This window comes from Melopsittacus undulatus, assembly GCF_012275295.1.
Source record: "Melopsittacus undulatus isolate bMelUnd1 chromosome 25 unlocalized genomic scaffold, bMelUnd1.mat.Z SUPER_25_unloc_1, whole genome shotgun sequence".
Classification (NCBI taxonomy): Eukaryota; Metazoa; Chordata; class Aves; order Psittaciformes; family Psittaculidae; genus Melopsittacus; species Melopsittacus undulatus.
The window spans coordinates 184,923-212,880 of NW_022993936.1; the positions used below are offsets into that span (position 1 = coordinate 184,923).

Below are 27,958 nucleotides of genomic sequence, written 5' to 3' on the forward strand. Positions count from 1 at the left end.
TATATGTGCCCCATAGGAACCCCCTATGTGCCCCATAGGAACCCCCCTGCCCCACATGGTACATCCCCTATGTGCCCCATAGGAACCTTATATGTGCCCCATAGAACCCCCCCTGCCCCACATGGTACATCCCCTATGTGCCCCATAGGATCCCCCTATGTGCCCCATAGGAACCCCCTGCCCCACATGGTACATCCCCTATGTGCCCCATAGGAACCCCCCTGCCCCACATGGTACATCCCATGTGCCCCATAGGACCCCCCCTATCCCACATGGTACATCCCATGTGCCCCATAGGAACCCCATATGTGTCCCATAGGAACCCCGTATGTGCCCTATAGGACCCCCCTGCCCCACATGGTACATCCCATATGTGCCCCATAGGAACCCCCTATGTGCCCCATATGACCCCCCCTGCCCCACATGGTACATCCCCTATGTGCCCCATAGGAACCCCCTGCCCCACATGGTACATCCCCTATGTGCCCCATAGGAACCCCCTATGTGCCCCATAGGAACCCCCTATGTGCCCCATAGGAACCCCCCATATGCCCCATAGGACCTCCCTGCCCCACATGGTACATCCCCCTATGTGCCCCATAGAACCCCCTGCCCCACATAGTACATCCCCTATGTGCCCCATAGGACCCCCTGTCCCACATGGTACATCCCCTATGTGCCCCATAGGAACCCCCTCTGTGCCCCATAGAACCCCCTATGTGCCCCATAGGAACCCCCCTGCCCCACATGGTACATCCCATATGTGCCCCATAGGATCATCCCCCCCCCCCCCCCATTAACCACAATGGAACAGCCCAAACCCCATTCACTATTATTGGGCTCACCCCACAACGGGGGGGGGGGGGGACGCACACACGTGACCTTTAACCCCTCCCCCCTCACAGGGGGGCCCCCCCCGCCCCCCCCCCCTCCCCCTCCCCCCTCCGCAGCCTCTTCTTGGCCCTGATCTCGTTCATGGCTTCCTCAATGGAGCGAGTGTCCCTCTTGTTGGCCACGGGCACTGGGGGAGGGGCAGGACACATAGTGAGACCCATAGCAACCTATAGGGCTGCCCCATAGCGCCCTATAGGGGGCTTTGAGGATCCCAAGCCCCATAGGGGGCTATGGGACCCACATCCCCCATAGGGAGCTATGGGGACCCACATCCCTATAGGGCTGCCCCATAGCTCCCCATAGGGCTGCCCCACATCCCCATAGAGCACCCCATAGCACCCTAGAGGCAGCCCCATAGCGCCCCATAGGGCAGCCCCATAGCACCCTATAAGGCAGCCCCATAGAATCCCATAGCGCCCCATAGAACACCATAGGGCACCCCATAGAGCACCCTATAGGGCAGCCCCACATCCCCCATAGGGCAGCCCCATAGCACCCCATAGGGCACCCCATAGCACCCCATAAAGCAGCCCCATAGATCCCCATAGCACCCCATAGCACCCTATAGGGCAGCCCCATAGCACCCCATAGCGCACCCCATAGCACCCTATAGGGCACCCCATAGCACCCCATAGGGCAGCCCATAGCGCCCCATAGAGCAGCCCATAGAACCCCATAGGGGGTATGGGACCCACATACCCATAGGGGGCTATGGGGCCCACATCCCTATAGGGCAGCCCCACATCCCCATAGGGGGCTATGGGACCCACATCCCCATAGGGCAGCCCCACATCCCCCATAGCGCACCCCATAGCATCCCATAGGGCAGCCCCATAGCGCCCCATAGGGCAGCCCCATAGCACCCTATAGGGCAGCCCCATAGCACCCCATAGGGCAGCCCCATAGAACCCCATAGGGCAGCCCCATAGCACCCTATAGGGCACCCCATAGCGCCCTATAGGGCAGCCCCATAGCGCCCCATAGGGCAGCCCCACATCCCCATAGGGGGCTATGGGGACACACCCCCCATAGGGGACTATGGGACCCACATCCCCATAGGGGGCTATGGAGACCCCCATCCCCATAAGGGCTATGGGACCTACATCCCTATAGGGGGCTATGGGGATCCCCAGCCCCACATCCCCATAGGGAGCTATGGGGACCCACACCCCCATAGGAGGCTATGGGGATCCCCAGCCCCCATAGGGGCTCTGGGGACCCACATCCTCATAGGGAGCTATGGGGACCCACATCCCCATAGAAGGCTATTGGGGACCCCCATCCCCACACCCCCATAGGGAACCCCAATGGCCCCATCCTATATCCCCATTCTCTGTGTGCCCCCCATGGTTCCAGTGCCCCCCACACCTCCCAGTTCCCCTTACTGGGACCCTTGTACCCCCCAGACCCCATTAAGGGGTCCCCAGTGCCCCACAGCTCCCCCCATAGCGGAACCCAGTGCCCCATATGGGAGACCCCAGTGCCCCCAACCCCCTTATATTGGACCCCATAGCCCCCCATAGCCCCCAATAGGGACCCCCTATAGAGCACCCCACTTACACCCATATCCCATATAGGGGACCCCATAGCCCCCCCATAGCCCCCCATAGGGCACCCCACTTACACCCATATCCCATATAGGGGACCCCATAGGCCCCCCATAGGGCACCCCACTTACACCCATATCCCATATAGGGGACCCCATAGCCCCCCATAGGGACCCCCCATATGGCACCCCACTTACACCCATAGCCCATATAGAGGACCCCATAGCCCCCCCATAGCGGAACCCATTGCCCCATATAGGAGACCCCATTGCCCCCAAACCCCTTATATTAGACCCCATAGCCCCCCCATAGCCCCCCAATTGGGACCCCCTATAGGGCACCCCACTTACACCCATATCCCATATAGGGGACCCCATAGCCCCCCCATAGGGACCCCCTATAGGTCACCCCACTTACACCCATACCCCATATAGGGGACCCCATAGCCCCCCCATAACCCCCCCCAATTGGGACCCCCCATAGGGCATCCCACTTACACCCATATCCCATATAGGGGACCCCATAGACCCCCATAGGGCACCCCCAATAACCCATATAAGGGACCCCCAAGCCCCGCCCCCTGCGCTCCCATTGGCCAGCGCTGGCCCCGCCCCCTGCGCTCCCATTAGCCAGCGCTGGCCCCGCCCCCTGCGCTCCCATTGGCCAGCTCTGGCCCCGCCCCCCTCGCTCCCATTGGCCAGCGCTGGCCCCGCCCCTCACCACATCCATAAGCCTTATTGGCCTCCATGGTGCGGGCGGCGGCTTTGGCAGCCTCGCAGCCAATCAGGTGCCTGTATTTGTCCTTGTAGTCGCTGGGGGGGCCCGGGGGGGCGGGGCCAAGGTCAGGCTCCTCCTCCTCCTGCTGGGCCGCGAGCTCCTATTGGACGGGGGGCAGAGATGGGGGGGGGGGTGTTTAAGCCACGCCCCTTTGAGCACCTCCTATTGGCCCCTCCCACCCATAAGCCCCTCCCACCACATAGGCCCCGCCCATAATTAAGCCCCTCCCACCCCCTAAGCCCCTCCCACTTCCTAAGGCACTCCCACCCCAATCCCCGCCTAACCCCTAAGCCCCTCCCACTCCAAGCCCATCCCTCCTCTAAGCCCCTCCCACCACCTAAGTACCTCCCAACCATAAGCCCCTCCCACCCCAAGCCCCGCCCACCCAAAGCCCCGCCCACTCTCAGTCCGCCTTACCCCCTAAGCCCCTCCCACCCTATAAGTCCCTCCCACCCCTAAACCCCTCCCACATTAAGCCCCTCCCACCCCCATAACCCCTCCCAGCCACAAGCCCCTCCCACCTCCTAAGCCCCGCCCATCCCATAAGCCCCTCCCACCCCTTAAGCCAATCCCAACCCCTTATGCCCCTCCCACCCTCTAACCACTGCCCACCCATAAGCCCCTCCCTCCCCCATACCCTTTCACCCCCAAGCCCCTCCCACCCTAAGCCCCGCCCACCACAAGCCCCTCCCATCTCCCAAGCTCCTCCCACCCATAAGCCTCTCCTACCCCTCTAGCCCCTCCCACCCCAAGCCCCGCCCCCACTCATTAGCCCCTCCCCCCAAGCCCCTCCCACCCCATAAGCCCCGCCCATTCCCAAGCCCCTCCCACCCTCAGTCTCCTCCTCTCCTCAGCCCGTGCCGGGTCCCACTCCTCCCCCCTCCTGTAGGCCTCGAGCTCCTCGTCCGAGGGGGCGAACTCCTGGGGGGGGGAGGGGAGGGTTAGCCACGCCCCCTTGGGGTGAAACCACGCCCCCTTGCGGAGACCACGCCCCTATTGGGGGACCACGCCCCCTTTGGAGGAAACCATGCCACCCCATTGGTGGAACATGGTCTCCTATGGGGAGACCACGCCCCCTTATGTAAACCACGCCCCCATTGGGGGAACCACTCCCCTTATGGGGAAACCATGTTCCATTGGGGGAAACCACGCCCCCCCTTAGACCACGCCCCCTTATGGATAAACCCCGCCCCCTTGAGGTAAAACCACGCCCCTTATGGGGAGACCACGCCCCTTACGGGAAAGCCACGCCCCCTTATGGGAGCCACGCCCTCATGGAGAAACCACGCCCCCTTTGGGAAGACACGCCCCCTTGGGGAACCACGCCCACCTAATGGACAAACCACGCCCCTTATGGGAAACCACGCCCCCTTGGGGGAATTATGTCCCTTATGGGGTAACCATGCCCCCCCCATTGGGGAGACCACGCCCCTTATGGGGGAAACCACCCCCCCCTTGAGGAGACCACGCCCCCTTATGGCTAAACCACGCCCCCTTGAGGGAAAACCACGCCCCCTCAAAGGAGACAATGTCCCCTTGGGAAGAACACGCCCTATTAGGAAAACCACGCCCCTTATGGGGAGATCCACGCCCCCTTTGGGAAGCCACGCCCCTTGGAATGACCACGCCCCTTTAGATGAAGACACGCCTCTTAGGGCAGACCACGCCCCCTTAGATGGGAAACCACACCCCACCCATGGGGGGACCACGCCCCCCGACAAACCACGCCCCCTTGGTAGGACCACGCCCCTTATGAGTAAGCCACGCCCCCTTGTGAAAAAACCATGCCCCTTATGGGGAAACCATGTCCCCTTATGGAGACCACGCCCCCTTGCGAAACCACGCCCCCTTGGGGTAAACCCATGTCCCCTTAGGAAAAAGCCACGCCCCCTTGGGAGACCACGCCCCCTTCATTGCAAACCACGCCCCCTTGTGTGGCAACCATATCCCCTTTGGATAAACCCCACCCCCATGCGTGAAGCTCCGCCCCCTGGGTGAAACCACGCCCCCTCACGTACAGACCACGCCCCCCCTGAGATCAAGCCCCGCCCCTCCCGGGGTCAGCCCCGCCCCCTGACCTTCTTGAACACCATGACGTATCTGTTCTCCTCATCGTCCCCGAAGGAGAAGGACGTGAGACCTGCGACCTCTGCCACGTCGTGCCTGGGGTCACGTGACAGCATCCAGGTCACCTGACTGCCTCCCATCACCCCCATAGCCCCATTGTCCCCCCCATATCCCCACTGTGACCCACATCTCCCCATGTCCCCCCCCATATGCCCCCATTGTCCTCCCCATTGTGCCCCCCCATAGCCCCATATCCCCATTGTGCCCCCCCCATATCCCCATTGTCCCCCCATATCCCCATATGCCCCCATTGTGCCCCACATCTCCCCATTGCCTCCCCCCCATATGCCCCCATTGTCCCCCCCCATATCCCCATTGTGCCCCATATGCCCCCATTGTGCCCCCCATATGCCCCCATTGTGCCCCATATCTCCCCATTGTGCCCCACATATCCCCATTGTCTCCCCCATTGTGCCCCATATGCCCCCATTGTGCCCCACATCTCCCCATTGTGCCCCCCCATGTCCCCATTGTGCCCCATATGCCCGCATTGTGCCCCACATCTCCCCATTGCCCCCCCCATATGCTCCCATTGTGCCCCACATATGCCCCCATTGTCCCCCCCATTCTGCCCCCTATATACCCCCATTGTGCCCCACATCTCCCCATTGTCCCCCCCATATACCCCCATTGTGCCCCCCCCATTGTGCCCCCCCCCATAGTGCCCCACATCTCCCCATTGCCCCCCCCATTGTGCCCCACATACCCCCATTGTGTCCCCCCCATATGCCCCCATTGTCCCCCCATACCCCATAGTGCCCCACATCTCCCCATATCCCCCCCCATATGCCCCCATTGTGCCCCCCATATCCCCCCACTGTGCCCCACATCTCCCCCTTACAAGATGCTCCTCTCTATCTTGCTCATAGGCTGGAACCTGCGTCTGGGCTCCCCAGTGGCCTGGATGAACTGGGACACCTCCTGCTCCATCTATGGGGCAGCCCCACAAGTGAGGGGGGCTCCAGCCCCACAAGTGACCCCAACCCCCCCCCCCCCAGCCCCACAAGTGACCCCAACCCCCCCCAGCCCCACAAGTGACCCCAACCCCCCCCCAGCCCCACAAGTGACCCCAACCGCCCCCAGCCCCACAAGTGACCCCAACCCCCCCCCAGCCCCACAAGTGACCCCAACCCCCCCCCCAGCCCCACAAGTGACCCCAACCCCCCCCCAGCCCCACAAGTGACCCCACCCCCCCCCCAGCCCCACAAGTGACCCCAACCCCCCCCAGCCCCACAAGTGACCCCAACCCCCCCCAGCCCCACAAGTGACCCCAACCCCCCCCCAGCCCCACAAGTGACCCCAACCCCCCCCCCCAGCCCCACAAGTGACCCCAACCCCCCCCCAGCCCCACAAGTGACCCCAACCCCCCCCCAGCCCCCCAAGTGACCCCCCCCCCCCCCCGCCCCACAAGTGACCCCACCCCCCCCCCAGCCCCACAAGTGACCCCAACCCCCCCCCCAGCCCCACATACCCTCTTCCTGAACTCCACTTTCTGCCTCTTGTCCTGTTCCTGCAGCTTCTTCATGCGAGCGGCTTCCTCTAGGGGGATATGGGGCTGAGACCCACAAGTGACCCACACTATGGGGCTCAGACCCACAAGTGACCCACACTATGGGGCTCAGACCCACAAGTGACCCCCAACAATGGGGCTCAGACCCACAAGTGACCCCACAATGGGGCTCAGACCCACAAGTGACCACAACAATGGGGCTCAGACCCACAAGTGACCCCACAATGGGGCTCAGACCCATAAGTGAAGGCTCAGACCCACAAGTGACCCACACAATGGGGCTCAGACCCACAAGTGACCCCAACAATGGGGCTCAGACCCACAAGTGACCCCCAACAATGGGGCTCAGACCCACAAGTGACCCCCAACAATGGGGCTCAGACCCATAAGTGAAGGCTCAGACCCACAAGTGACCCACACAATGGGGCTCAGACCCACAAGTGACCCCCAACAATGGGGCTCAGACCCACACAATGGGGCTCAGACCCATAAGTGACCCCCAACAATGGGGCTCAGACCCACACTATGGGGCTCAGACCCACAAGTGACCCACACTATGGGGCTCAGACCCACAAGTGACCCACACTATGGGGCTCAGACCCACAAGTGACCCCCAACAATGGGGCTCAGACCCACAAGTGAGGGCTCAGACCCACAAGTGACCCCAACAATGGGGCTCAGACCCACAAGTGACCCACAACAATGGGGCTCAGACCCACAAGTGACCCACACTATGGGGCTCAGACCCACAAGTGACCCACACTATGGGGCTCAGACCCACAAGTGACCCCAACAATGGGGCTCAGACCCACAAGTGACCCACACAATGGGGCTCAGACCCACAAGTGACCCACACAATGGGGCTCAGACCCACAAGTGACCCCAACAATGGGGCTCAGACCCACAAGTGACCCACACTATGGGGCTCAGACCCACAAGTGACCCCCAACTATGGGGCTCAGACCCACAAGTGACCCACACAATGGGGCTCAGACCCACAAGTGACCCACACAATGGGGCTCAGACCCACAAGTGACCCACACAATGGGGCTCAGACACACAAGTGAGGGCTCAGACCCACAAGTGACCCCCAACAATGGGGCTCAGACCCATAAGTGAACCCCAACAATGGGGCTGAGACCCACAAGTGACCCACACTATGGGGCTCAGACCCACAAGTGACCCACACAATGGGGCTCAGACCCACAAGTGACCCCAACAATGGGGCTCAGACCCACAAGTGACCCCAACAATGGGGCTCAGACCCATAAGTGACCCACACAATGGGGCTCAGACCCACAAGTGACCCCCAACAATGGGGCTCAGACCCACACAATGGGGCTCAGACCCACAAGTGACCCACACAATGGGGCTCAGACCCACAAGTGACCCACACAATGGGGCTCAGACCCACAAGTGACCCCCACAATGGGGCTCAGACCCACAAGTGACCCACACAATGGGGCTCAGACCCATAAGTGACCCACACAATGGGGCTCAGACCCATAAGTGACCCACACAATGGGGCTCAGACCCACAAGTGACCCCCAACAATGGGGCTCAGACCCACAAGTGACCCACACAATGGGGCTCAGACCCACAAGTGACCCACACTATGGGGCTCAGACCCACAAGTGACCCACACAATGGGGCTCAGACCCATAAGTGACCCCAACAATGGGGCTCAGACCCACACAATAGGGCTCAGACCCACAAGTGACCCACACAATGGGGCTCAGACCCACAAGTGACCCACACTATGGGGCTCAGACCCACAAGTGACCCACACTATGGGGCTCAGACCCACAAGTGACCCACGCTATGGGGCTCAGACCCACAAGTGACCCACACAATGGGGCTCAGACCCACAAGTGACCCCCACAATGGGGCTCAGACCCACAAGTGACCCACACAATGGGGCTCAGACCCACAAGTGACCCACACTATGGGGCTCAGACCCACAAGTGACCCACACTATGGGGCTCAGACCCATAAGTGACCCCAACAATGGGGCTCAGACCCACAACTGACCCCAACAATGGGGCTCAGACCCACAAGTGACCCACACAATGGGGCTCAGACCCACAAGTGACCCACACAATGGGGCTCAGACCCACACAATGGGGCTCAGACCCACAAGTGACCCCCAACAATGGGGCTCAGACCCACAAGTGACCCACACAATGGGGCTCAGACCCACAAGTGACCCCAACAATGGGGCTCAGACCCACAAGTGACCCACACAATGGGGCTCAGACCCACAAGTGACCCCCAACAATGGGGCTCAGACCCACAAGTGACCCACACTATGGGGCTCAGACCCACAAGTGACCCACACTATGGGGCTCAGACCCACAAGTGACCCCCAACAATGGGGCTCAGACCCACAAGTGACCCACACTATGGGGCTCAGACCCACAAGTGACCCCCATCAATGGGGCTCAGACCCATAAGTGACCCACACAATGGGGCTCAGACCCACAAGTGAGGGCTCAGACCCACAAGTGACCCACACAATGGGGCTCAGACCCACAAGTGACCCCCAACAATGGGGCTCAGACCCACACTATGGGGCTCAGACCCACAAGTGACCCACACAATGGGGCTCAGACCCACAAGTGACTCCCAACAATGGGGCTCAGACCCACACTATGGGGCTCAGACCCACAAGTGACCCCAACAATGGGGCTCAGACCCACAAGTGACCCACACAATGGGGCTCAGACCCACAAGTGACCCACACAATGGGGCTCAGACCCACAAGTGACCCCCAACAATGGGGCTCAGACCCACAAGTGACCCACACAATGGGGCTCAGACCCACAAGTGACCCCCAACAATGGGGCTCAGACCCACAAGTGACCCACACAATGGGGCTCAGACCCACAAGTGACCCCCAACAATGGGGCTCAGACCCACAAGTGACCCACACTATGGGGCTCAGACCCACAAGTGACCCCCAACAATGGGGCTCAGAACCACAAGTGAGGGCTCAGACCCACAAGTGACCCCCAACAATGGGGCTCAGACCCACAAGTGACCCACACTATGGGGCTCAGACCCACAAGTGACCCACACAATGGGGCTCAGACCCACAAGTGACCCACACAATGGGGCTCAGACCCACAAGTGACCCACACTATGGGGCTCAGACCCACAAGTGACCCACACTATGGGGCTCAGACCCACAAGTGACCCCCAACAATGGGGCGCAGACCCACAAGTGACCCACACAATGGGGCTCAGACCCACAAGTGACCCCCAACTATGGGGCTCAGACCCACAAGTGACCCACACAATGGGGCTCAGACCCACAAGTGACCCCAACAATGGGGCTCAGACCCATAAGTGACCCCCAACAATGGGGCTCAGACCCACAAGTGACCCACACAATGGGGCTCAGACCCACAAGTGACCCACACAATGGGGCTCAGACCCACAAGTGACCCACACAATGGGGCTCAGACCCACAAGTGACCCACACAATAGAGCTCAGACCCACAAGTGACCCCCAACAATGGGGCTGAGACCCACAAGTGACCCCCAACAATGGGGCTCAGACCCACAAGTGACCAACAAAATGGGGCTCAGACCCACAAGTGACCCCCAACAATGGGGCTCAGACCCACAAGTGACCCACACTATGGGGCTCAGACCCACAAGTGACCCCAACAATGGGGCTCAGACCCACAAGTGACCCCCAACAATGGGGCTCAGACCCACAAGTGACCCACACTATGGGGCTCAGACCCACAAGTGACCCATACAATGGGGCTCAGACCCATAAGTGACCCACACTATGGGGCTCAGACCCACAAGTGACCCCAACAATGGGGCTCAGACCCACAAGTGACCCCAACAATGGGGCTCAGACCCACAAGTGACCCACACTATGGGGCTCAGACCCACAAGTGACCCATACAATGGGGCTCAGACCCATAAGTGACCCACACTATGGGGCTCAGACCCACAAGTGACCCCAACAATGGGGCTCAGACCCACAAGTGACCCCAACAATGGGGCTCAGACCCACAAGTGACCCACACTATGGGGCTCAGACCCACAAGTGACCCACACTATGGGGCTCAGACCCACAAGTGACCCACACAATGGGGCTCAGACCCACAAGTGACCCACACTATGGGGCTCAGACCCACAAGTGACCCACACTATGGGGCTCAGACCCACAAGTGACCCCCACAATGGGGCTCAGACCCACAAGTGACCCACACTATGGGGCTCAGACCCACAAGTTAGGGCTCAGACCCACAAGTGACCCCCAACAATGGGGCTCAGACCCACAAGTGACCCCAACAATGGGGCTCAGACCCACAAGTGACCCACACAATGGGGCTCAGACCCACAAGTGACCCACACAATGGAGCTCAGACCCACAAGTGACCCACACAATGGGGCTCAGACCCACAAGTGACCCCCAACAATGGGGCTCAGACCCATAAGTGACCCCCAACAATGGAGCTCAGACCCACAAGTGACCCCCAACAATGGGGCTCAGACCCACAAGTGACCCACACTATGGGGCTCAGACCCACAAGTGACCCCCAACAATGGGGCTCAGACCCACAAGTGACCCACACAATGGGGCTCAGACCCACAAGTGACCCCAACAATGGGGCTCAGACCCACAACAATGGGGCTCAGACCCACAAGTGACCCCCCAACAATGGGGCTCAGACCCACAAGTGACCCCCAACAATGGGGCTCAGACCCACAAGTGACCCACACAATGGGGCTCAGACCCACAAGTGACCCCAACAATGGGGCTCAGACCCACAAGTGACCCACACAATGGGGCTCAGACCCACAAGTGACCCACACTATGGGGCCCAGACCCACAAGTGACCCACACAATGGGGCTCAGACCCACAAGTGACCCACACTATGGGGCTCAGACCCACACAATGGGGCTCAGGCCCACAAGTGACCCCAACAATGGGGCTCAGACCCACAAGTGACCCACAACAATGGGGCTCAGACCCACAAGTGACCCACACTATGGGGCTCAGACCCACAAGTGACCCACACTATGGGGCTCAGACCCACAAGTGACCCCCAACAATGGGGCTCAGACCCACAAGTGACCCCCAACAATGGGGCTCAGACCCACAAGTGACCCACACTATGGGGCTCAGACCCCCCCATAGGGCCCCATTGCTATAGGGCAGGTCCATAGGGTCAATGGGGGTTACCCCAACCCTATAATAAAGCCTTATAATAAAGGCAGTGGGCGGAGTCACGTGTCAGTCACAGCGCGGGGGGTGTGGCCAATGAGCCCGCTCAGCCAATCAGATCACGAGGGGGCGTGGCCTGCAGAGCCTCATGGCGTCCACAGACCAGAGGTGGGGGCGTGGCCAGTGACACACAGCAGCCAATCAGACTCAGAGGGGGCGTGGCCAGGAGCGGCTCACTCTGACCAATCAGAGCGCTCCAGCCCCCCCCCCCCCCCGGGTGCCCCCCCCCGGTTCCGGTTTCCGGTTACCCTTTGCCCTCCCCGGTTACCGGTACCCCCCCTGTTTCCGGTTACACCCCCCCCCCGGTTCCGGTTTCCGGTTACCCTTTGCCCTCCTCCTCCTGCTTACCGGTTCCCACCCTCGGTTTCCGGTACCACCCCCCATTTCCGGTTCCGGTTTCCGGTTACCCTTTGCCCTCCTCCGGTTACCGGTTCCCTCCCCCCCCCGGTTGCCGGTTCCGGTTTCCGGTTACCCTTTGCCCTCCTCCGGTTACCCCGGTTACCGGTTCCCCTCCCCCCCCCCCGTTCCGGTTTCCGGTTCCGGTTTCCGGTTACCCTTTGCCCTCCTCCGGTTACCCCGGTTACCGGTTCCCCTCCCCCCGGTTTCCGGTTCCCCCGTTTCCGGTTCCGGTTTCCGGTTACCCTTTGCCCTCCTCCGGTTACCGATACCCCTCCCGGTTTCCGGTTCCCCTCCCTGCGGTTCCGGTTTCCGGTTCCGGTTACCCTTTGCCCTCCTCCGGTTACCCCGGTTACCGGTTCCCCTCCCCCCGTTTCCGGTTCCCCCGTTTCCGGTTCCGGTTACCCTTTGCCCTCCTCCGGTTACCGGTACCCCCACCGTTTCCGGTACCACCCCCCGTTTCCGGTTCCGGTTTCCGGTTACCCTTTGCCCTCCTCCGGTTACCGGTTCCCTCCCCCTTTTCCGGTACCACCCCCCCCCCCATTTCCGGTTCCGGTTTCCGGTTACCCTTTGCCCTCCTCCTGGCTTCCGCATCCGCCGCCGCCGGAGGCCTCTCCATGGAGCTGAGGATGGACCCGAGCAGGTCCAGATCCGCCATCTTGGGACGGGGCGGGGCCTGCGGGATGGCGTCAGCACGTACGCTGCGTGGGGAGGGGCCTGGGGATTGCGTCAGCACGTACGCAGCGGGGGCGGGGCCGGAGGGATTGCGTCAGCGCGTACGCAGAGGGGGGCGGGGCTTGGTCTTTATAAGGGCGCGGAGGGGAGGGGGGGGGATTAAAGGGGACGGAGCCTCCGGATGGGAGTGGATCCGGTTCTAGGAGTTACCGGTTACAGGAGTGGAAACGTGAGGGAAAAGTGAGGAGTAAACGGGAATAATGAGGGAAAAGTGATGGAAAATGAGGGAAAATGAGGGAAAAGTAATGGAAAATGAGGGAAAATTGAGGGAAAACTGAGAGGAAAAGGGGAAAAATGAGGGAAAAGCGAAGGAAAATGAGGAAAAATTGAGGGAAAAGTGACGTAAAATGAGGGAAAAATGATGGAAAATGAAGGAAAAACAGGAAAACTGAGGGAAAATTGATGGAAAATGAGGGAAAATGAAGGAAAATGAGGGAAAACTGAGGAAAAATGTGGAAAAATGAGGGAAGACTGAGAGGAAAACGGGAAAAATGAGGGAAAATGATGGAAAATGAGGGAAAAATGAGGGAAAACTGAGGGAAAAACAGGAAAACTGAGGGAAAAGTGATGGAAAATGTGGGAAATTGAGGGTAAAATGAGGGAAAAATGATGAAAACTGACAGGAAAGTGAGGGAAAAAGAGGAGATATCAAGGAAAAGTGAAGGAAAATGAGGGAAAAGTGACGGAAAATGTGGAAAAATGAGGGAAAACTGAGAGGAAAACGGGAAATGAGGTAAAAGTGATTGAAAATGAGGGAAAATTGATGGAAAATGAGGGATAAATGAGGGGAAAACAGGAAAACTGAGGGAAAAGTGATGGAAAATTGAGGGAAAATGATGGAAAATGTGGAAAAATGAGGGGAAACTGAGAGGAAAACGGGAAAAATGAGGGAAAATGATGGAAAATGAGGGAAAAATGAGGGAAAAACAAGGAAAATAAGGGAAAAGTGAGGGAAAACTGAGGGGAAAGTGATGGAAAATGAGGGGAAAATGAGGGAAAATTGAAGAAAAAACAGGAAAACTGAGGGAAAAGTGATGGAAAATGTGGAAAAATGAGGGAAAATGAGGTAAAAATGAGGGAAAAACAAGGAAAATAAGGGAAAAGTGATGGAAAATGAAGGAAAACTGAGGGAAAACTGAGAGAAAATTGATGGAAAATGAGGGAAAAATGATGGGAAATGAGGGAAAAACAGTAAAAATGAGGTAAAAGTGATTGAAAATTAGGGAAAATTGATGGAAAATGAGGGAAAAACAGGAAAATAAGGAAAAACTGATGTAAAACTTCAGGGCCGTCCCCACTCCCTCCCCCCCCCCCCTTACGTCACGGCCTCTCGGCCCCGCCCCCTCCCTCAGGCCACGCCCCCTCCTCCAAGCCCCGCCCCCAGGCCTGGCCTGGACTATGCCTTATCCTATGGGCCGGGATCAGGACCCGGATCAAGCTCAGGCTCAGGACCCGGATTAGGACCCGGATTAGGACCCGGATTAGGACCCGGATCACCCCCTGTGGGGCAGGGACATGCGGCCCCATAGGACAGGTCAGTGTCTGCCCCATAACTGGGCTCCAATGGGATCCATGGGTCTGGGTTTGGGGGTCCCGAACCCCACTTTGGGCCCGGCCCCATCCCTCGGACCCCATTGAACCCCATTGATCCCCATTGACCCCCATTGACCCCCATTGCGCCCCATTGACACCCATTACCCCCCATTGCCCCCCATTGACCCCCATTGCCTCCCATTGCCCCCCATTGCCTCCCATTGCCACCATTGACCCCCATTGCCCCCCATTGCCCCCCATTGTCCCCCATTGCCCCCATTGCCCCCCATTGCCCCCATTGCCCCCATTGATCCCCATTGACCCCCATTGCCCCCCATTGCCCCCCATTGCCCCCATTGCCCCCCATTGACCCCCATTGACACCCATTGATCCCCATTGCCCCCATTGCCCCCCATTGCCCCCCATTGCGCCCCATTACCTCCCATTGCCCCCATTGCCTTCCATTGCCCCCCATTGCCTCCCATTGCCCCCCATTGATCCCCATTGCCTCCCATTGCCCCCCATTGCCCCCCATTGCCCCCCATTGATCCCCATTGCCCCCATTGCCCCTCATTGCCCCCCATTGCCCCCATTGCCCCCCATTGCCCCCCATTGATCCCCATTGCCCCCATTGCCCCTCATTGCCCCCCATTGCCCCCCATTGGCACCATTGCCCCCCATTGCCCCCCATTGCCCCCCATTGCCCCCATTGCCCCCATTGCCTCCCATTGACACCCATTGCCCCCCATTGACACCCATTGCCTCCCATTGCCCCCCATTGCCCCCATTGCCCCCATTGCCTCCCATTGCCCCCATTGCCCCCATTGCCCCCCATTGCCCCCATTGCCCCCCATTACCCCCATTGCCCCCCATTGCCCCCATTGCCCCCCATTGCCCCCCATTGCCCCCATTGCCCCCCATTGACACCCATTGCCTCCCATTGCACCCCATAGACCCTATGGGGGGGGCGGAATTCCCGTTTCCAGCTCGTCCCATGTCCCGGCCTCACGCCAGGGTTATTTATAGGGTTATTTATAGGGTTAGTTATAGGGTAAAGGTGGGGGGGGTTGGATACATGGATCCGGATGGGATCCATGTGTCCATGTGTGTATCCCTGTATCCTTGTGTCCCTATATCCCTGTATCCTGTATCCTGTATCCTGTATCCTGTATCCCTGTATCCTGTATCCTGTATCCCTGTATCCTGTATCCTGTATCCTGTATCCTGTATCCTGTATCCCTGTATCCCTGTATCCCTGTATCCTGTATCCTGTATCCTGTATCCTGTATCCTGTATCCTGTATCCCTGTATCCCTGTATCCTGTATCCTGTATCCCTGTATCCTGTATCCTGTATCCTGTATCCTGTATCCCTGTATCCTGTATCCTGTATCCTGTATCCTGTATCCTGTATCCCTGTATCCTGTATCCTGTATCCTGTATCCTGTATCCCTGTATCCTGTATCCCTGTATCCTGTATCCCTGTATCCTGTATCCCTGTATCCCTGTATCCTGTATCCTGTATCCCTGTATCCCTGTATCCTGTATCCTGTATCCTGTATCCTGTATCCTGTATCCCTGTATCCCTGTATCCTGTATCCTGTATCCTGTATCCCTGTATCCTGTATCCTGTATCCCTGTATCCTGTATCCCTGTATCCTGTATCCTGTATCCTGTATCCTGTATCCCTGTATCCTGTATCCCTGTATCCCTGTATCCTGTATCCTGTATCCTGTATCCCTGTATCCTGTATCCTGTATCCCTGTATCCTGTATCCCTGTATCCCTGTATCCTGTATCCCTGTATCCTGTATCCTGTATCCCTGTATCCTGTATCCTGTATCCTGTATCCTGTATCCCTGTATCCTGTATCCCTGTATCCCTGTATCCTGTATCCTGTATCCTGTATCCTGTATCCCTGTATCCTGTATCCTGTATCCCTGTATCCTTGTATCCTGTATCCCTGTATCCTGTATCCTGTATCCCTGTATCCTGTATCCTGTATCCTGTATCCTGTATCCTGTATCCCTGTATCCTGTATCCTGTATCCTGTATCCTGTATCCCTGTATCCTGTATCCTGTATCCCTGTATCCCTGTATCCTGTATCCTGTATCCTGTATCCTGTATCCTGTATCCTGTATCCTGTATCCCTGTATCCTGTATCCTGTATCCCTGTATCCTGTATCCCTGTATCCCTGTATCCTGTATCCTGTATCCTGTATCCTGTATCCTGTATCCTGTATCCCTGTATCCTGTATCCCTGTATCCTGTATCCCTGTATCCCTATATCCCATATCCCATATCCCTGTATCCCTGTATCCCAGGGTGACCATGTCAGGCGCCTCAGTGACTGTTGCCGTCCGTGTCCGTCCCTTCAACACCCGCGAGACACAACAACAGTCCAAGTGTGTGGTGCAGATGTGTGGGAACACCACCTGTGAGTGACACCCAATCCCATCCCCCCATTCCCACACACCCCATTCCCAACCATTCCCCCCCATTCCCAACCATTCCCTCCCATTCCCATTCCCACCCCATTCCCCCCCATTCTCTCCCATTACCCATTCCCATTCCCATTCCCTCCCATTCCCATTCCCCCCCATTCCCATCCCCATTCCCATCCCCATCCCCATTCCCATTCCCCCCCATTCCCCCCCATCCCCATTCCCATTCCCATCCCCATCCCCATTCCCATCCCCATCCCATTCCCATTCCCATCCCCATTCCCATTCCCATTCCCATTCCCATTCCCATCCCCATCCCCATCCCCATTCCCATTCCCATTCCCATCCCCATCCCATTCCCATCCCCATCCCCATCCCCATCCCCATCCCATCCCCATCCCCATCCCCATTCCCATCCCCATTCCCATCCCCATCCCATCCCCATCCCCATCCCCATCCCATCCCCATCCCCATCCCCATCCCCATTCCCATTCCCATTCCCATCCCCATTCCCATTCCCATCCCCATCCCATCCCCATCCCCATCCCCATCCCCATCCCCATCCCCATTCCCATCCCCATTCCCATTCCCATCCCCATCCCCATCCCATTCCCATCCCCATTCCCATCCCCATCCCCATCCCATCCCATCCCATCCCATCCCATCCCCATTCCCATCCCCATCCCCATCCCCATCCCATTCCCATTCCCATCCCCATCCCCATCCCATCCCCATCCCCATTCCCATTCCCATCCCCATCCCATCCCCATCCCCATCCCATCCCATCCCATCCCATCCCCATCCCCATCCCCATTCCCATTCCCATTCCCATTCCCATCCCCATCCCCATCCCCATCCCCATCCCCATCCCCATCCCATCCCCATCCCCATCCCCATCCCCATCCCATCCCCATCCCCATCCCCATCCCCATCCCCATCCCCATTCCCATCCCCATTCCCATCCCATTCCCATTCCCATCCCCATCCCCATTCCCATTCCCATTCCCATCCCATTCCCATCCCCATTCCCATTCCCATTCCCATCACCATTCCCATTCCCATTCCCATTCCCATTCCCATTCCCATTCCCATCCCCATTCCCATTCCCATTCCCATCCCATCCCATTCCCATTCCCATCCCCATCCCCATCCCATCCCCATTCCATCCCCATTCCCATCCCCATCCCCATCCCCATCCCCATCCCATTCCCATCCCCATCCCCATCCCCATTCCCATCCCCATCCCATCCCCATCCCCATCCCCATCCCCATCCCCATCCCATTCCCATCCCATCCCCATCCCATTCCCATCCCCATCCCATCCCCATCCCCATCCCCATCCCCATCCCATTCCCATTCCCATCCCCATTCCCATTCCCATCCCCATCCCATCCCATTCCCATTCCCATCCCCATTCCCATTCCCATCCCATCCCCATCCCCATTCCCATTCCCATCCCCATCCCCATCCCCATTCCCATCCCCATTCCCATTCCCATCCCCATTCCCATCCCCATCCCCATTCCCATTCCCATCCCATCCCCATCCCATTCCCATCCCCATCCCATCCCCATTCCCATCCCCATTCCCATCCCCATCCCCATCCCCATTCCCATTCCCATTCCCATCCCCATCCCCATTCCCATTCCCATCCCCATTCCCATCCCCATTCCCATCCCATTCCCATCCCCATCCCCATCCCCATTCCCATCCCCATCCCCATCCCCATTCCCATCCCCATTCCCATCCCCATCCCCATTCCCATTCCCATTCCCATCCCATCCCATCCCATCCCCATCCCATCCCCATCCCCATCCCATCCCATTCCCATCCCCATTCCCATTCCCATTCCCATCCCCATTCCCATTCCCATCCCATCCCCATCCCCATTCCCATCCCATCCCATTCCCATTCCCATCCCCATTCCCATTCCCATCCCATCCCCATCCCCATTCCCATCCCATCCCATTCCCATTCCCATCCCATTCCCATCCCATTCCTTGGCCCCCAGCCTGGATCAGCAGCTGCCTCCATGCTAAAGATAGCACTGGGATCACAACAAGGGGGGGGAGGGGAACGGGGGACATGTGACCAACCGGGATCACTGTGACCCCCCCGTGTCCTCGTGTGACCCCCCCGTGTCCCGTACACATGTGTGCCCCCATATCCCATATCCACATCCCAATGTCCCCCCCATATCCCATATCCCCACATCCCCACGTCCTATATCCCAATGTCCCCCCCATATCCTTGTGTACCTCCATAACCCTATCCCCTTACCCCATGTCCCCCCCATATCCCCATATCCCATATCCCCATGTCCCATATCCCCATGTCCCATATCCCCATGTCCCCCCCATATCCCCATATCCCATGTCCCCATGTCCCATATCCCCATATCCCACATCCCAATGTCCCCCATATCCCTGTGTACCCCACATATCCCCATCCCCTTATCCCATGTCCCATATCCCCATGTCACCCCCATATCCCCATATCCCCACATCCCAATGTCCCATATCCCCATGTCCCCCTCATATCCCCACATCCCCATGTCCCATATCCCCATGTCCTATATCCCCATATCCCCCCATATCCCCACATACCCATGTCCTTCCATATCCCCACATCCCCATATCCCACATCCCCATATCCCACATCCCCATATCCCTATGTCCCCCCCATATCCTATATCCTCATATCCTATAACCCCATGTCCCCCCATACCCCCACCCCCTTACCCCATGTTTCCCCCATATCCCCACATCCCTATGTCCTCCCCATACCCCCATCCCCTCACCCCATATCCCATATCCCCACATCCCCATATCCCACATCCCCATATCCCATATCCCCATTTCCCATACCCCCATATCCCCTCCATATCCCCATCCCCACATCCCCATGTCCCATAACCCCATGTGCCCCCCATACCCCCATCCCCTTACCCCATATCCCATATCCCATATCCCCATATCCCACATCCCCATATCCCATATCCCCATATCCCATATCCCACATCCCCATATCCCATATCCCATATCCCCATATCCCCATATCCCATATCCCCATATCCCACATCCCCATATCCCATATCCCCATATCCCATATCCCACATCCCCATATCCCATATCCCCATATCTCATATCCCATATCCCCATATCCCATATCCCCATATCCCATATCCCCATATCCCCATATCCCATATCCCCATATCCCACATCCCCATATCCCATATCCCCATATCCCATATCCCCATATCCCATATCCCCATATCCCATATCCCCATATCCCATATCCCCATATCTCATATCCCATATCCCCATATCCCATATCCCCATATCCCACATCCCCATATCCCATATCCCCATATCCCATATCCCCATATCCCATATCCCCATATCCCATATCCCCATGTACCCTCATCCCCCCTTCCCCTCACCCCATATCCCCCCCCAGGCATCACCAACCCCAAGCTCCCCAATGACAGCACCAAGAGCTTCACCTTCGACCACTCCTTCTGGTCCCACACATCGGTGGGTACTGGTTTGGGGTAAAATGGGGCCGTTTTGGGGCTGGTTTGGGGCTGGTTTGGGGTAAAACAGGGCTGGTTTGGGGCCGGTTTGGGGCTGCTTTGGGGTAAAATGGGGCTGGTTTGGGGCTGGTTTGGGGCTGGTTTGGGGCTGGTTTGGGGCTGCTTTGGGGCTGCTTTGGGGCTGTTTGGGGCTGGTTTGGGGTAAAACGGGGCTGGTTTGGGGTAAAACGGGGCTGGTTTGGGGTAAAACGGGGCTGGTTTGGGGCTGGTTTGGGGCTGTTTGGGGCTGGTTTGGGGCTGGTTTGGGGCTGGTTTGGGGCTGGTTTGGGGCTGCTTTGGGGCTGTTTGGGGCTGGTTTGGGGCTGGTTTGGGGTAAAACAGGGCTGGTTTGGGGCTGGTTTGGGGTAAAACGGGGCTGGTTTGGGGCTGGTTTGGGGCTGGTTTGGGGCTGGTTTGGGGTAAAACAGGGCTGGTTTGGGGCTGGTTTGGGGCTGGTTTGGGGTAAAACAGGGCTGGTTTGGGGCTGGTTTGGGGCTGGTTTGGGGCCGTTTTGGGGCTGGTTTGGGGCTGGTTTGGGGTAAAACGGGGCTGGTTTGGGGCTGGTTTGGGGCTGGTTTGGGGTCAAACAGGGCTGGTTTGGGGCTGGTTTGGGGTAAAACGGGGCTGGTTTGGGGCTGGTTTGGGGCTGGTTTGGGGCTGGTTTGGGGCTGGTTTGGGGCTGGTTTGGGGTAAAACGGGGCTGGTTTGGGGCTGGTTTGGGGTAAAACGGGGCTGGTTTGGGGCTGGTTTGGGGCTGGTTTGGGGTAAAACAGGGCTGTTTTAGGGCTGGTTTGGGGTAAAACAGGGCTGGTTTGGGGCTGGTTTGGGGCTGGTTTGGGGTAAAACGGGGCTGGTTTGGGGCTGTTTGGGGCTGGTTTGGGGCTGGTTTGGGGTAAAATGGGGCTGTTTTGGTGCTGTTTTGGGGCTGTTTTGACCCTGTTTTAGTGCTGTTTTGGGTCAATTTCACCCATTTTAACCCTGTTTTGGGTCAATTTCACCCATTTTCACCCTGTTTTGGGTCAATTTCACCCCATTTTAACCCTGTTTTGGGTCAATTTCACCCATTTTCACCCTGTTTTGGGTCAATTTCACCCCATTTTAACCCTGTTTTGGGTCTATTTCACCCTGTTTTGGGTCTATTTCACCCCAATTTAACCCTGTTTTGGGTCTATTTCACCCCATTTTAACACTGTTTTGGGTCTATTTCACCCCATTTTCACCCTGTTTTGGGTCTATTTCACCCTGTTTTGGGTCTATTTCACCCCATTTTAATGCTGTTTTGGGTCAATTTCACCCCATTTTCACCCTGTTTTGGGTCAATTTCACCCTGTTTTGGGTCTATTTCACCCCATTTTAACCCTGTTTTGGGTCTATTTCACCCTGTTTTGGGTCTATATTTCACCCCATTTTAACACTGTTTTGGGTCTATTTCACCCCATTTTAACGCTGTTTTGGGTCAATTTCACCCTGTTTTGGGTCTATTTTACCCCATTTTAACGCTGTTTTGGGTCTATTTCACCCCATTTTAACGCTGTTTTGGGTCAATTTCACCCTGTTTTGGGTCAATTTCACCCTGTTTTGGGTCTATTTCACCCCATTTTCACCCTGTTTTGGGTCAATTTCACCCTGTTTTGGGTCTATTCACCCCATTTTAACCCTGTTTTGGGTCTATTCACCCCATTTTCACCCTGTTTTGGGTCTATTTTATCCCATTTTAACCGTGTTTTGGGTCTATTTTACCCCATTTTCACCCTGTTTTGGGTCAATTTCACCCTGTTTTGGGTCAATTTCACCCCATTTTAACGCTGTTTTGGGTCTATTTCACCCTGTTTTGGGTCTGTTTCCCCTCCCCCCCCAGGAGTCCGACCCCCACTTCGCCTCCCAGCTCCGGGTGTACGAGTCCATCGGAGCTGAGCTCCTGCTCCAGGCTTTCCATGGCTACAACGTCTGTGTCCTGGCCTATGGGCAGACTGGGGCTGGCAAGTCCTACACCATGATGGGGACAGCAGAGCCAGGACAGCGAGGCCTCATCCCACAGGTGCTATGGGGCAGCTATGGGGCAGCTATGGGGCAGCTATGGGGCAGCTATGGGGTCTATGGGGCAGCTATGGGGCAGCTATGGGCAGACTGGGGCTGGCAAGTCCTACACCATGATGGGGACAGCGGAGCCAGGACAGCGAGGCCTCATCCCACAGGTGCTATGGGGCTATGGGGCAGCTATGGGGCAGCTATGGGGCAGCTATGGGGCAGCTATGGGGCTCATCCCACAGGTGCTATGGGGCTATGGGGCAGCTATGGGGTCTATGGGGGCTATGGGGTCTATGGGGGCTATGGGGCAGCTATGGAGCAACTATGGGGCAGCTATGGGGCAGCTATGGGGCAGCTATGGGGTCTATGGGGTCTATGGGGCAGCTATGGGGCTATGGGGCAGCTATGGGGGCTATGGGGCAGCTATGGGGCTCATCCCACAGGTGCTATGGGGCAGCTATGGGGCAGCTATGGGGCAGCTATGGGGCAGCTATGGGGGCTATGGGGCAGCTATGGGGCAGCTATGGGGTCTATGGGGGGCTTATGGGTCTATAGGGCAGCTATGGGGTCTATGGGAGCGGCTATGGGGTCTATGGGGTCTATGGGTTCTATGGGGTCTATGGGGCTATGGGGCAGCTATGGCAGCTATGGGGCAGCTATGGGCAGACTGGGGCTGGCAAATCCTACACCATGATGGGGACAGCGGAGCCAGGACAGCGAGGCCTCATCCCACAGGTGCTATGGGGCAGCTATGGGGCAGCTATGGGGTCTATGGGGCGGCTATGGGGCAGCTATGGGGTCTATGGGGTGGCTATGGGGCAGCTATGGGGCTATGGGGCAGCTATGGGGCTCATCCCACAGGTGCTATGGGGCAGCTATGGGGCAGCTATGGGGTCTATGGGGCAGCTATGGGGTCTATGGGGCAGCTATGGGGCAGCTGTGGGGGCTATGGGGCAGCTATGGGGCAGCTATGGGCAGACTGGGGCCGGCAAATCCTACACCATGATGGGGACAGCGGAGCCAGGACAGCGAGGCCTCATCCCACAGGTGCTATGGGGCAGCTATGGGGCAGCTATGGGGCAGCTATGGGGTCTATGGGAGCGGCTATGGGGGCTATGGGGCTATGGGGCAGCTATGGGGCAGCTATGGGGGCTATGGGGCAGCTATGGGGGCTATGGGGTCTATAGGGTCTATGGGGTCTATGGGGGGGTTATGGGGTCTATGGGGGCGGCTATGGGGTCTGTGGGGTCTATGGGGGCTGTGGGGTCTATGGCGTCTATGGGGCTATGGGGTCTATGGGGCTATGGGGGCTATGGGTGCTATGGGGGCTATGGGGTCTATGGGGTCTATGGGGGCTATGGGGCTATGGGGGCTATGGGTGCTATGGGGTCTATGGGGTCTATGGGGGCTATGGGGCTATGGGTGCTATGGGGTCTATGGGGGTTAGGGGGCGGCTATGGGGTCTATGGGGGCAGCTATGGGGCGGCTATGGGGTCTATGGTGTCTATAGGGTCTATAGGGTCTATGGGGGCTATGGGGTCTATGGGGGCTATGGGGGCTATGGGGGCTGTGGGGTGGTTATGGGGTGTATGGGGCAGCTATGGGGTCTATTGGGCAGCTATGGGGCAGCTATGGGGCAGCTATGGGGCAGCTATGGGGCAGCTATGGGCAGACTGGGGCTGGCAAATCCTACACCATGATGGGGACAGCGGAGCCAGGACAGCGAGGCCTCATCCCACAGGTGCTATGGGGCAGCTATGGGGCTCATCCCACAGGTGCTATGGGGCAGCTATGGGGCAGCTATGGGGTCTATGGGGCAGCTATGGGGTCTATGGGGCAGCTATGGGGTCTATGGGGCAGCTATGGGGCAGCTATGGGGTCTATGGGGCAGCTATGGGGCAGCTATGGGGCAGCTATGGGGCAGCTATGGGGTCTATGGGTGTGTTTGGGGTTCAGGACCCCCCATCCCTCCCCCCACAGCTGTGTGAGGATCTCTTCGCCCGTGTGGCAAAGGAAGGATCCTCTGAGGTGTCCTTCTCGGTGGAGGTGAGTGAGACCCTATGGGGTGGTTGGGGGTCCCCTATATGTTATAGACCCCCCCCCATTGGTTTACCCCATTCCCCCCCCATTGGGCTGCCTCTTTTGCCTCCCCCATTGGGGGCTTTGGGGTCCCCCATCTTGACCCCCCCCATTGGGTTACCCCATCTTGCCCCCCCCATTAAGGGCTTTGGGGTATCCTATCTTGCCCCCCCCCCCCCCCCATTGGTTTACCCCATTTTGCCCCCCCCCATTATGAGCTTTGGGGTCCCCCATTTGACCCCCCCCCCATTGGTGTCCCCCATTTCCCCCCCCCCATTAGGTTACCCCATTTTGCCCCCCACCATTAAGGGCTTTGGGGTATCCCATCTTCCCCCTCCCCCCATTGGAAGCTCTGGTGTCCCCCATTCCCCCCCCCATTGGTTTACCCCATTTGACCCCCATTGGGCTGCCCCATTTCCCCCCCCCCCATTGAGGGCTTTCGGGTACCCCATTAGGAGCTTTGGGGGACCCCATTTGACCCCCCCCCCCCATTGGTTTACCCCATTCCCCACCCATTGGTGTCCCCCATTTGCCCCCCCCATTGGGTTACCCCATTTTGCCCCTCCCATTAAGGGCTTTGGAGGACCCCATCTTGCCCCCCCCTCATTGGTGTACCCCATTTCCCCCCCCCCATTAAGGGCTTTGGGGTACCCCATTATGAGCTTTGGTGTCCCCCATTTCCCCCCCATTGGTGTCCCCCATTCCCCCCCATTGGGCTGCCCCATTTCCCCCCCCCCATTGGCTTACCCCATTTGCCCCCCCCCCATTAGAGTACCCCATTTCCCCCCCCCATTGGGCTGCCCCATTTCCCCCCCCCATTATGAGCTTTGGGGTCCCCCATTCCCCCCCCCATTGGGTTATCCCATTTCCCCCCCCATTGGTGTACCCCATTTTGCCCCCCCCCATTGACGGCTTTAGGGTCCCCCATCTTGCCCTCCCCCCATTGATGTACCCCATCTTGCCCCCCCAATTGGGGTACCCCGTCTGGGGCCCCCCCCATTGAGGGCATTGGGGTACCCCATTTTGCCCCCCCATTATGGGTTTTGGGGTACCCCATTTGACCCCCCTCCATTGAGGGCTTAGGGTCCCCATTTTGCCCCCCCCATTAGGAGCTTTGGTGTCCCCCATTTTCCCCCCCCCCCATTGGTTTACCCCATTCCCCCCCATTGGGTTACCCCATTTAACCCCCCCCCCCATTGGTGTCCCCCCCCCATTGGTTTACCCCATCCCCCCCCCATTATGACCTTTGGTGTCCCCCATTTGACCCCCCCCCTCCCCCATTGGGTTACCCCATCTTGCCCCCCCCCCCCCAATTGGTATCCCCCCCCCCCCCCATTGGTTGACCCCATTTGACCCCCCCCCCATTATGACCTTTGGTGTCCCCCATCCCCCCCCCCCCATTGGTTGACCCCATTTGACCCCCCCCCCATTATGACCTTTGGTGTCCCCCATCCCCCCCCCCCCCATTGGTTGACCCCATTTGACCCCCCCCAGGTCAGTTACATGGAGATCTATTGCGAGCGCGTCCGTGACCTGCTGACCCCTAGGGGCCGGGGGGGGGGACTGCGCGTGCGCGAGCACCCCCTGCTGGGGCCCTACGTACAAGACCTATCGCGATTGGCTGTGACGTCACTCGGCGACATCGCCGAGCTATTGGACAGCGGCAACAAGGCTCGGTGAGGGGGGGGGAGGGGGACACCCCCCCCCCCAGTATGGACCAGTTAACCCCCCATATAGACCAGTTAACCCCCCCAGTATGGACCAGTTAACCCCCCATATGGACCAGTTAACCCCCCATATGGACCAGTTAACCCCCCCCATATGGACCAGTTAACCCCCCCCATATGGACCAGTTAACCCCCCCCCATATGGACCAGTTAACTCCCCCATATGGACCAGTTAACCCCCCAATATGGACCAGTTAACCCCCCCATATGGACCAGTTAACCCCTCCCATATGGACCAGTTAACACCCCATATGGACCAGTTAACCCCCCCCATATGGACCAGTTAACCCCCCCATATGGACCCATTAACCCCCCCATATGGACCAGTTAACTCCCCATATGGACCCATTAACCCCCCCATATGGACCAGTTAACCCCCCATATGGACCAGTTAACCCCCCCATATGGACCCATTAACCCCCCCATATGGACCAGTTAACCCCCCATATGGACCAGTTAATCCCCCCATATGGACCAGTTAACCCCCCCCATATGGACCAGTTAACCCCCCCATATGGACCAGTTAACCCCCCCATATGGACCAGTTAACCCGCCATATGGACCAGTTAACCCCCCCATATGGACCCATTAACCCCCCCATATGGACCAGCTAACCCCCAATATGGACCAGTTAACCCCCCATATGGACCCATTAACCCCCCCATATGGACCCATTAACGCCCCAATATGGACCAGTTAACCCCCCCATATGGACCCATTAACCCTCCCATATGGACCAGTTAACCCCCCATATGGACCCATTACCCCCCCATATGGACCAGTTAACCCCCCATATGGACCCATTAACCCCCCCCCCCCATATGGACCAGTTAACCCCCCATATGGACCAGTTAACCCCCCCATATAGACCAGTTAACCCCCCCATATGGACCAGTTAACCCCCCCCCATATGGACCAGTTAACCCCCCATATAGACCAGTTAACTCCCCCCATATGGCCCAGTTAACCCCCCCATATGGACCAGTTAACCCCCCCCATATGGCCCAGTTAACCCCCCCATATGGACCAGTTAACCCCCCCATATGGACCCATTAACCACCCCATATGGACCAGTTAACCCCCCATATGGACCAGTTAACCCCCCCATATGGACCAGTTAACCCCCCCCCCATATGGACCAGTTAACCCCCCATATGGACCAGTTAACCCCCCATATGGTTCCATTAACCCCCCCATATAGACCAGTTAACCCCCCCATATGGACCAGTTAACCCCCCCATATGGATCCATTAACCCCCCCATATGGACCAGTTAACCCCCCATATGGATCCATTAACCCCCCATATGGACCCATTACCCCCCCCCCATATGGACCAG

At 58.3% G+C, this 27,958-nt stretch overlaps 2 protein-coding genes across 5 annotated transcripts in view; one reads left to right on the top strand and one right to left on the bottom strand.

Annotated features, from left to right (window-relative positions):
* Positions 1-935: 935 nt before the first annotated feature.
* SPAG7 (sperm associated antigen 7) lies at positions 936-13,208 on the bottom strand (the record flags this gene model as incomplete). The annotated part of the gene is made up of 7 exons (XM_034073505.1): positions 13,071-13,208; positions 6,817-6,884; positions 6,187-6,275; positions 5,297-5,381; positions 4,050-4,139; positions 3,162-3,318; positions 936-1,021 (listed from the first exon to the last, which is right to left on the bottom strand). Coding segments are annotated over exons 1-7 (666 nt in total), but the record flags the coding sequence as incomplete, so codon positions are not given.
* Positions 13,209-14,683: 1,475 nt separating this feature from the next.
* The window catches only part of KIF1C (kinesin family member 1C), a 38,808-nt gene continuing 25,533 nt past the window's right edge, over positions 14,684-27,958 (top strand). For 2 of the 4 annotated variants that reach the window (XM_034073510.1, XM_034073513.1), the window contains exons 1-6: positions 14,684-14,772; positions 17,094-17,206; positions 20,672-20,748; positions 22,645-22,824; positions 24,795-24,860; positions 26,388-26,569. In XM_034073510.1, the coding sequence (XP_033929401.1) occupies positions 17,101-17,206; positions 20,672-20,748; positions 22,645-22,824; positions 24,795-24,860; positions 26,388-26,569 (611 nt within the window). In that variant the 5' untranslated portion in view covers positions 14,684-14,772; positions 17,094-17,100. Of the gene's footprint in view, positions 14,773-17,093; positions 17,207-20,671; positions 20,749-22,644; positions 22,825-23,764; positions 23,862-24,467; positions 24,556-24,794; positions 24,861-26,387; positions 26,570-27,958 lie in introns of those variants that run through there. The other 2 variants (XM_034073511.1, XM_034073512.1) reach the window with 2 other exon arrangements.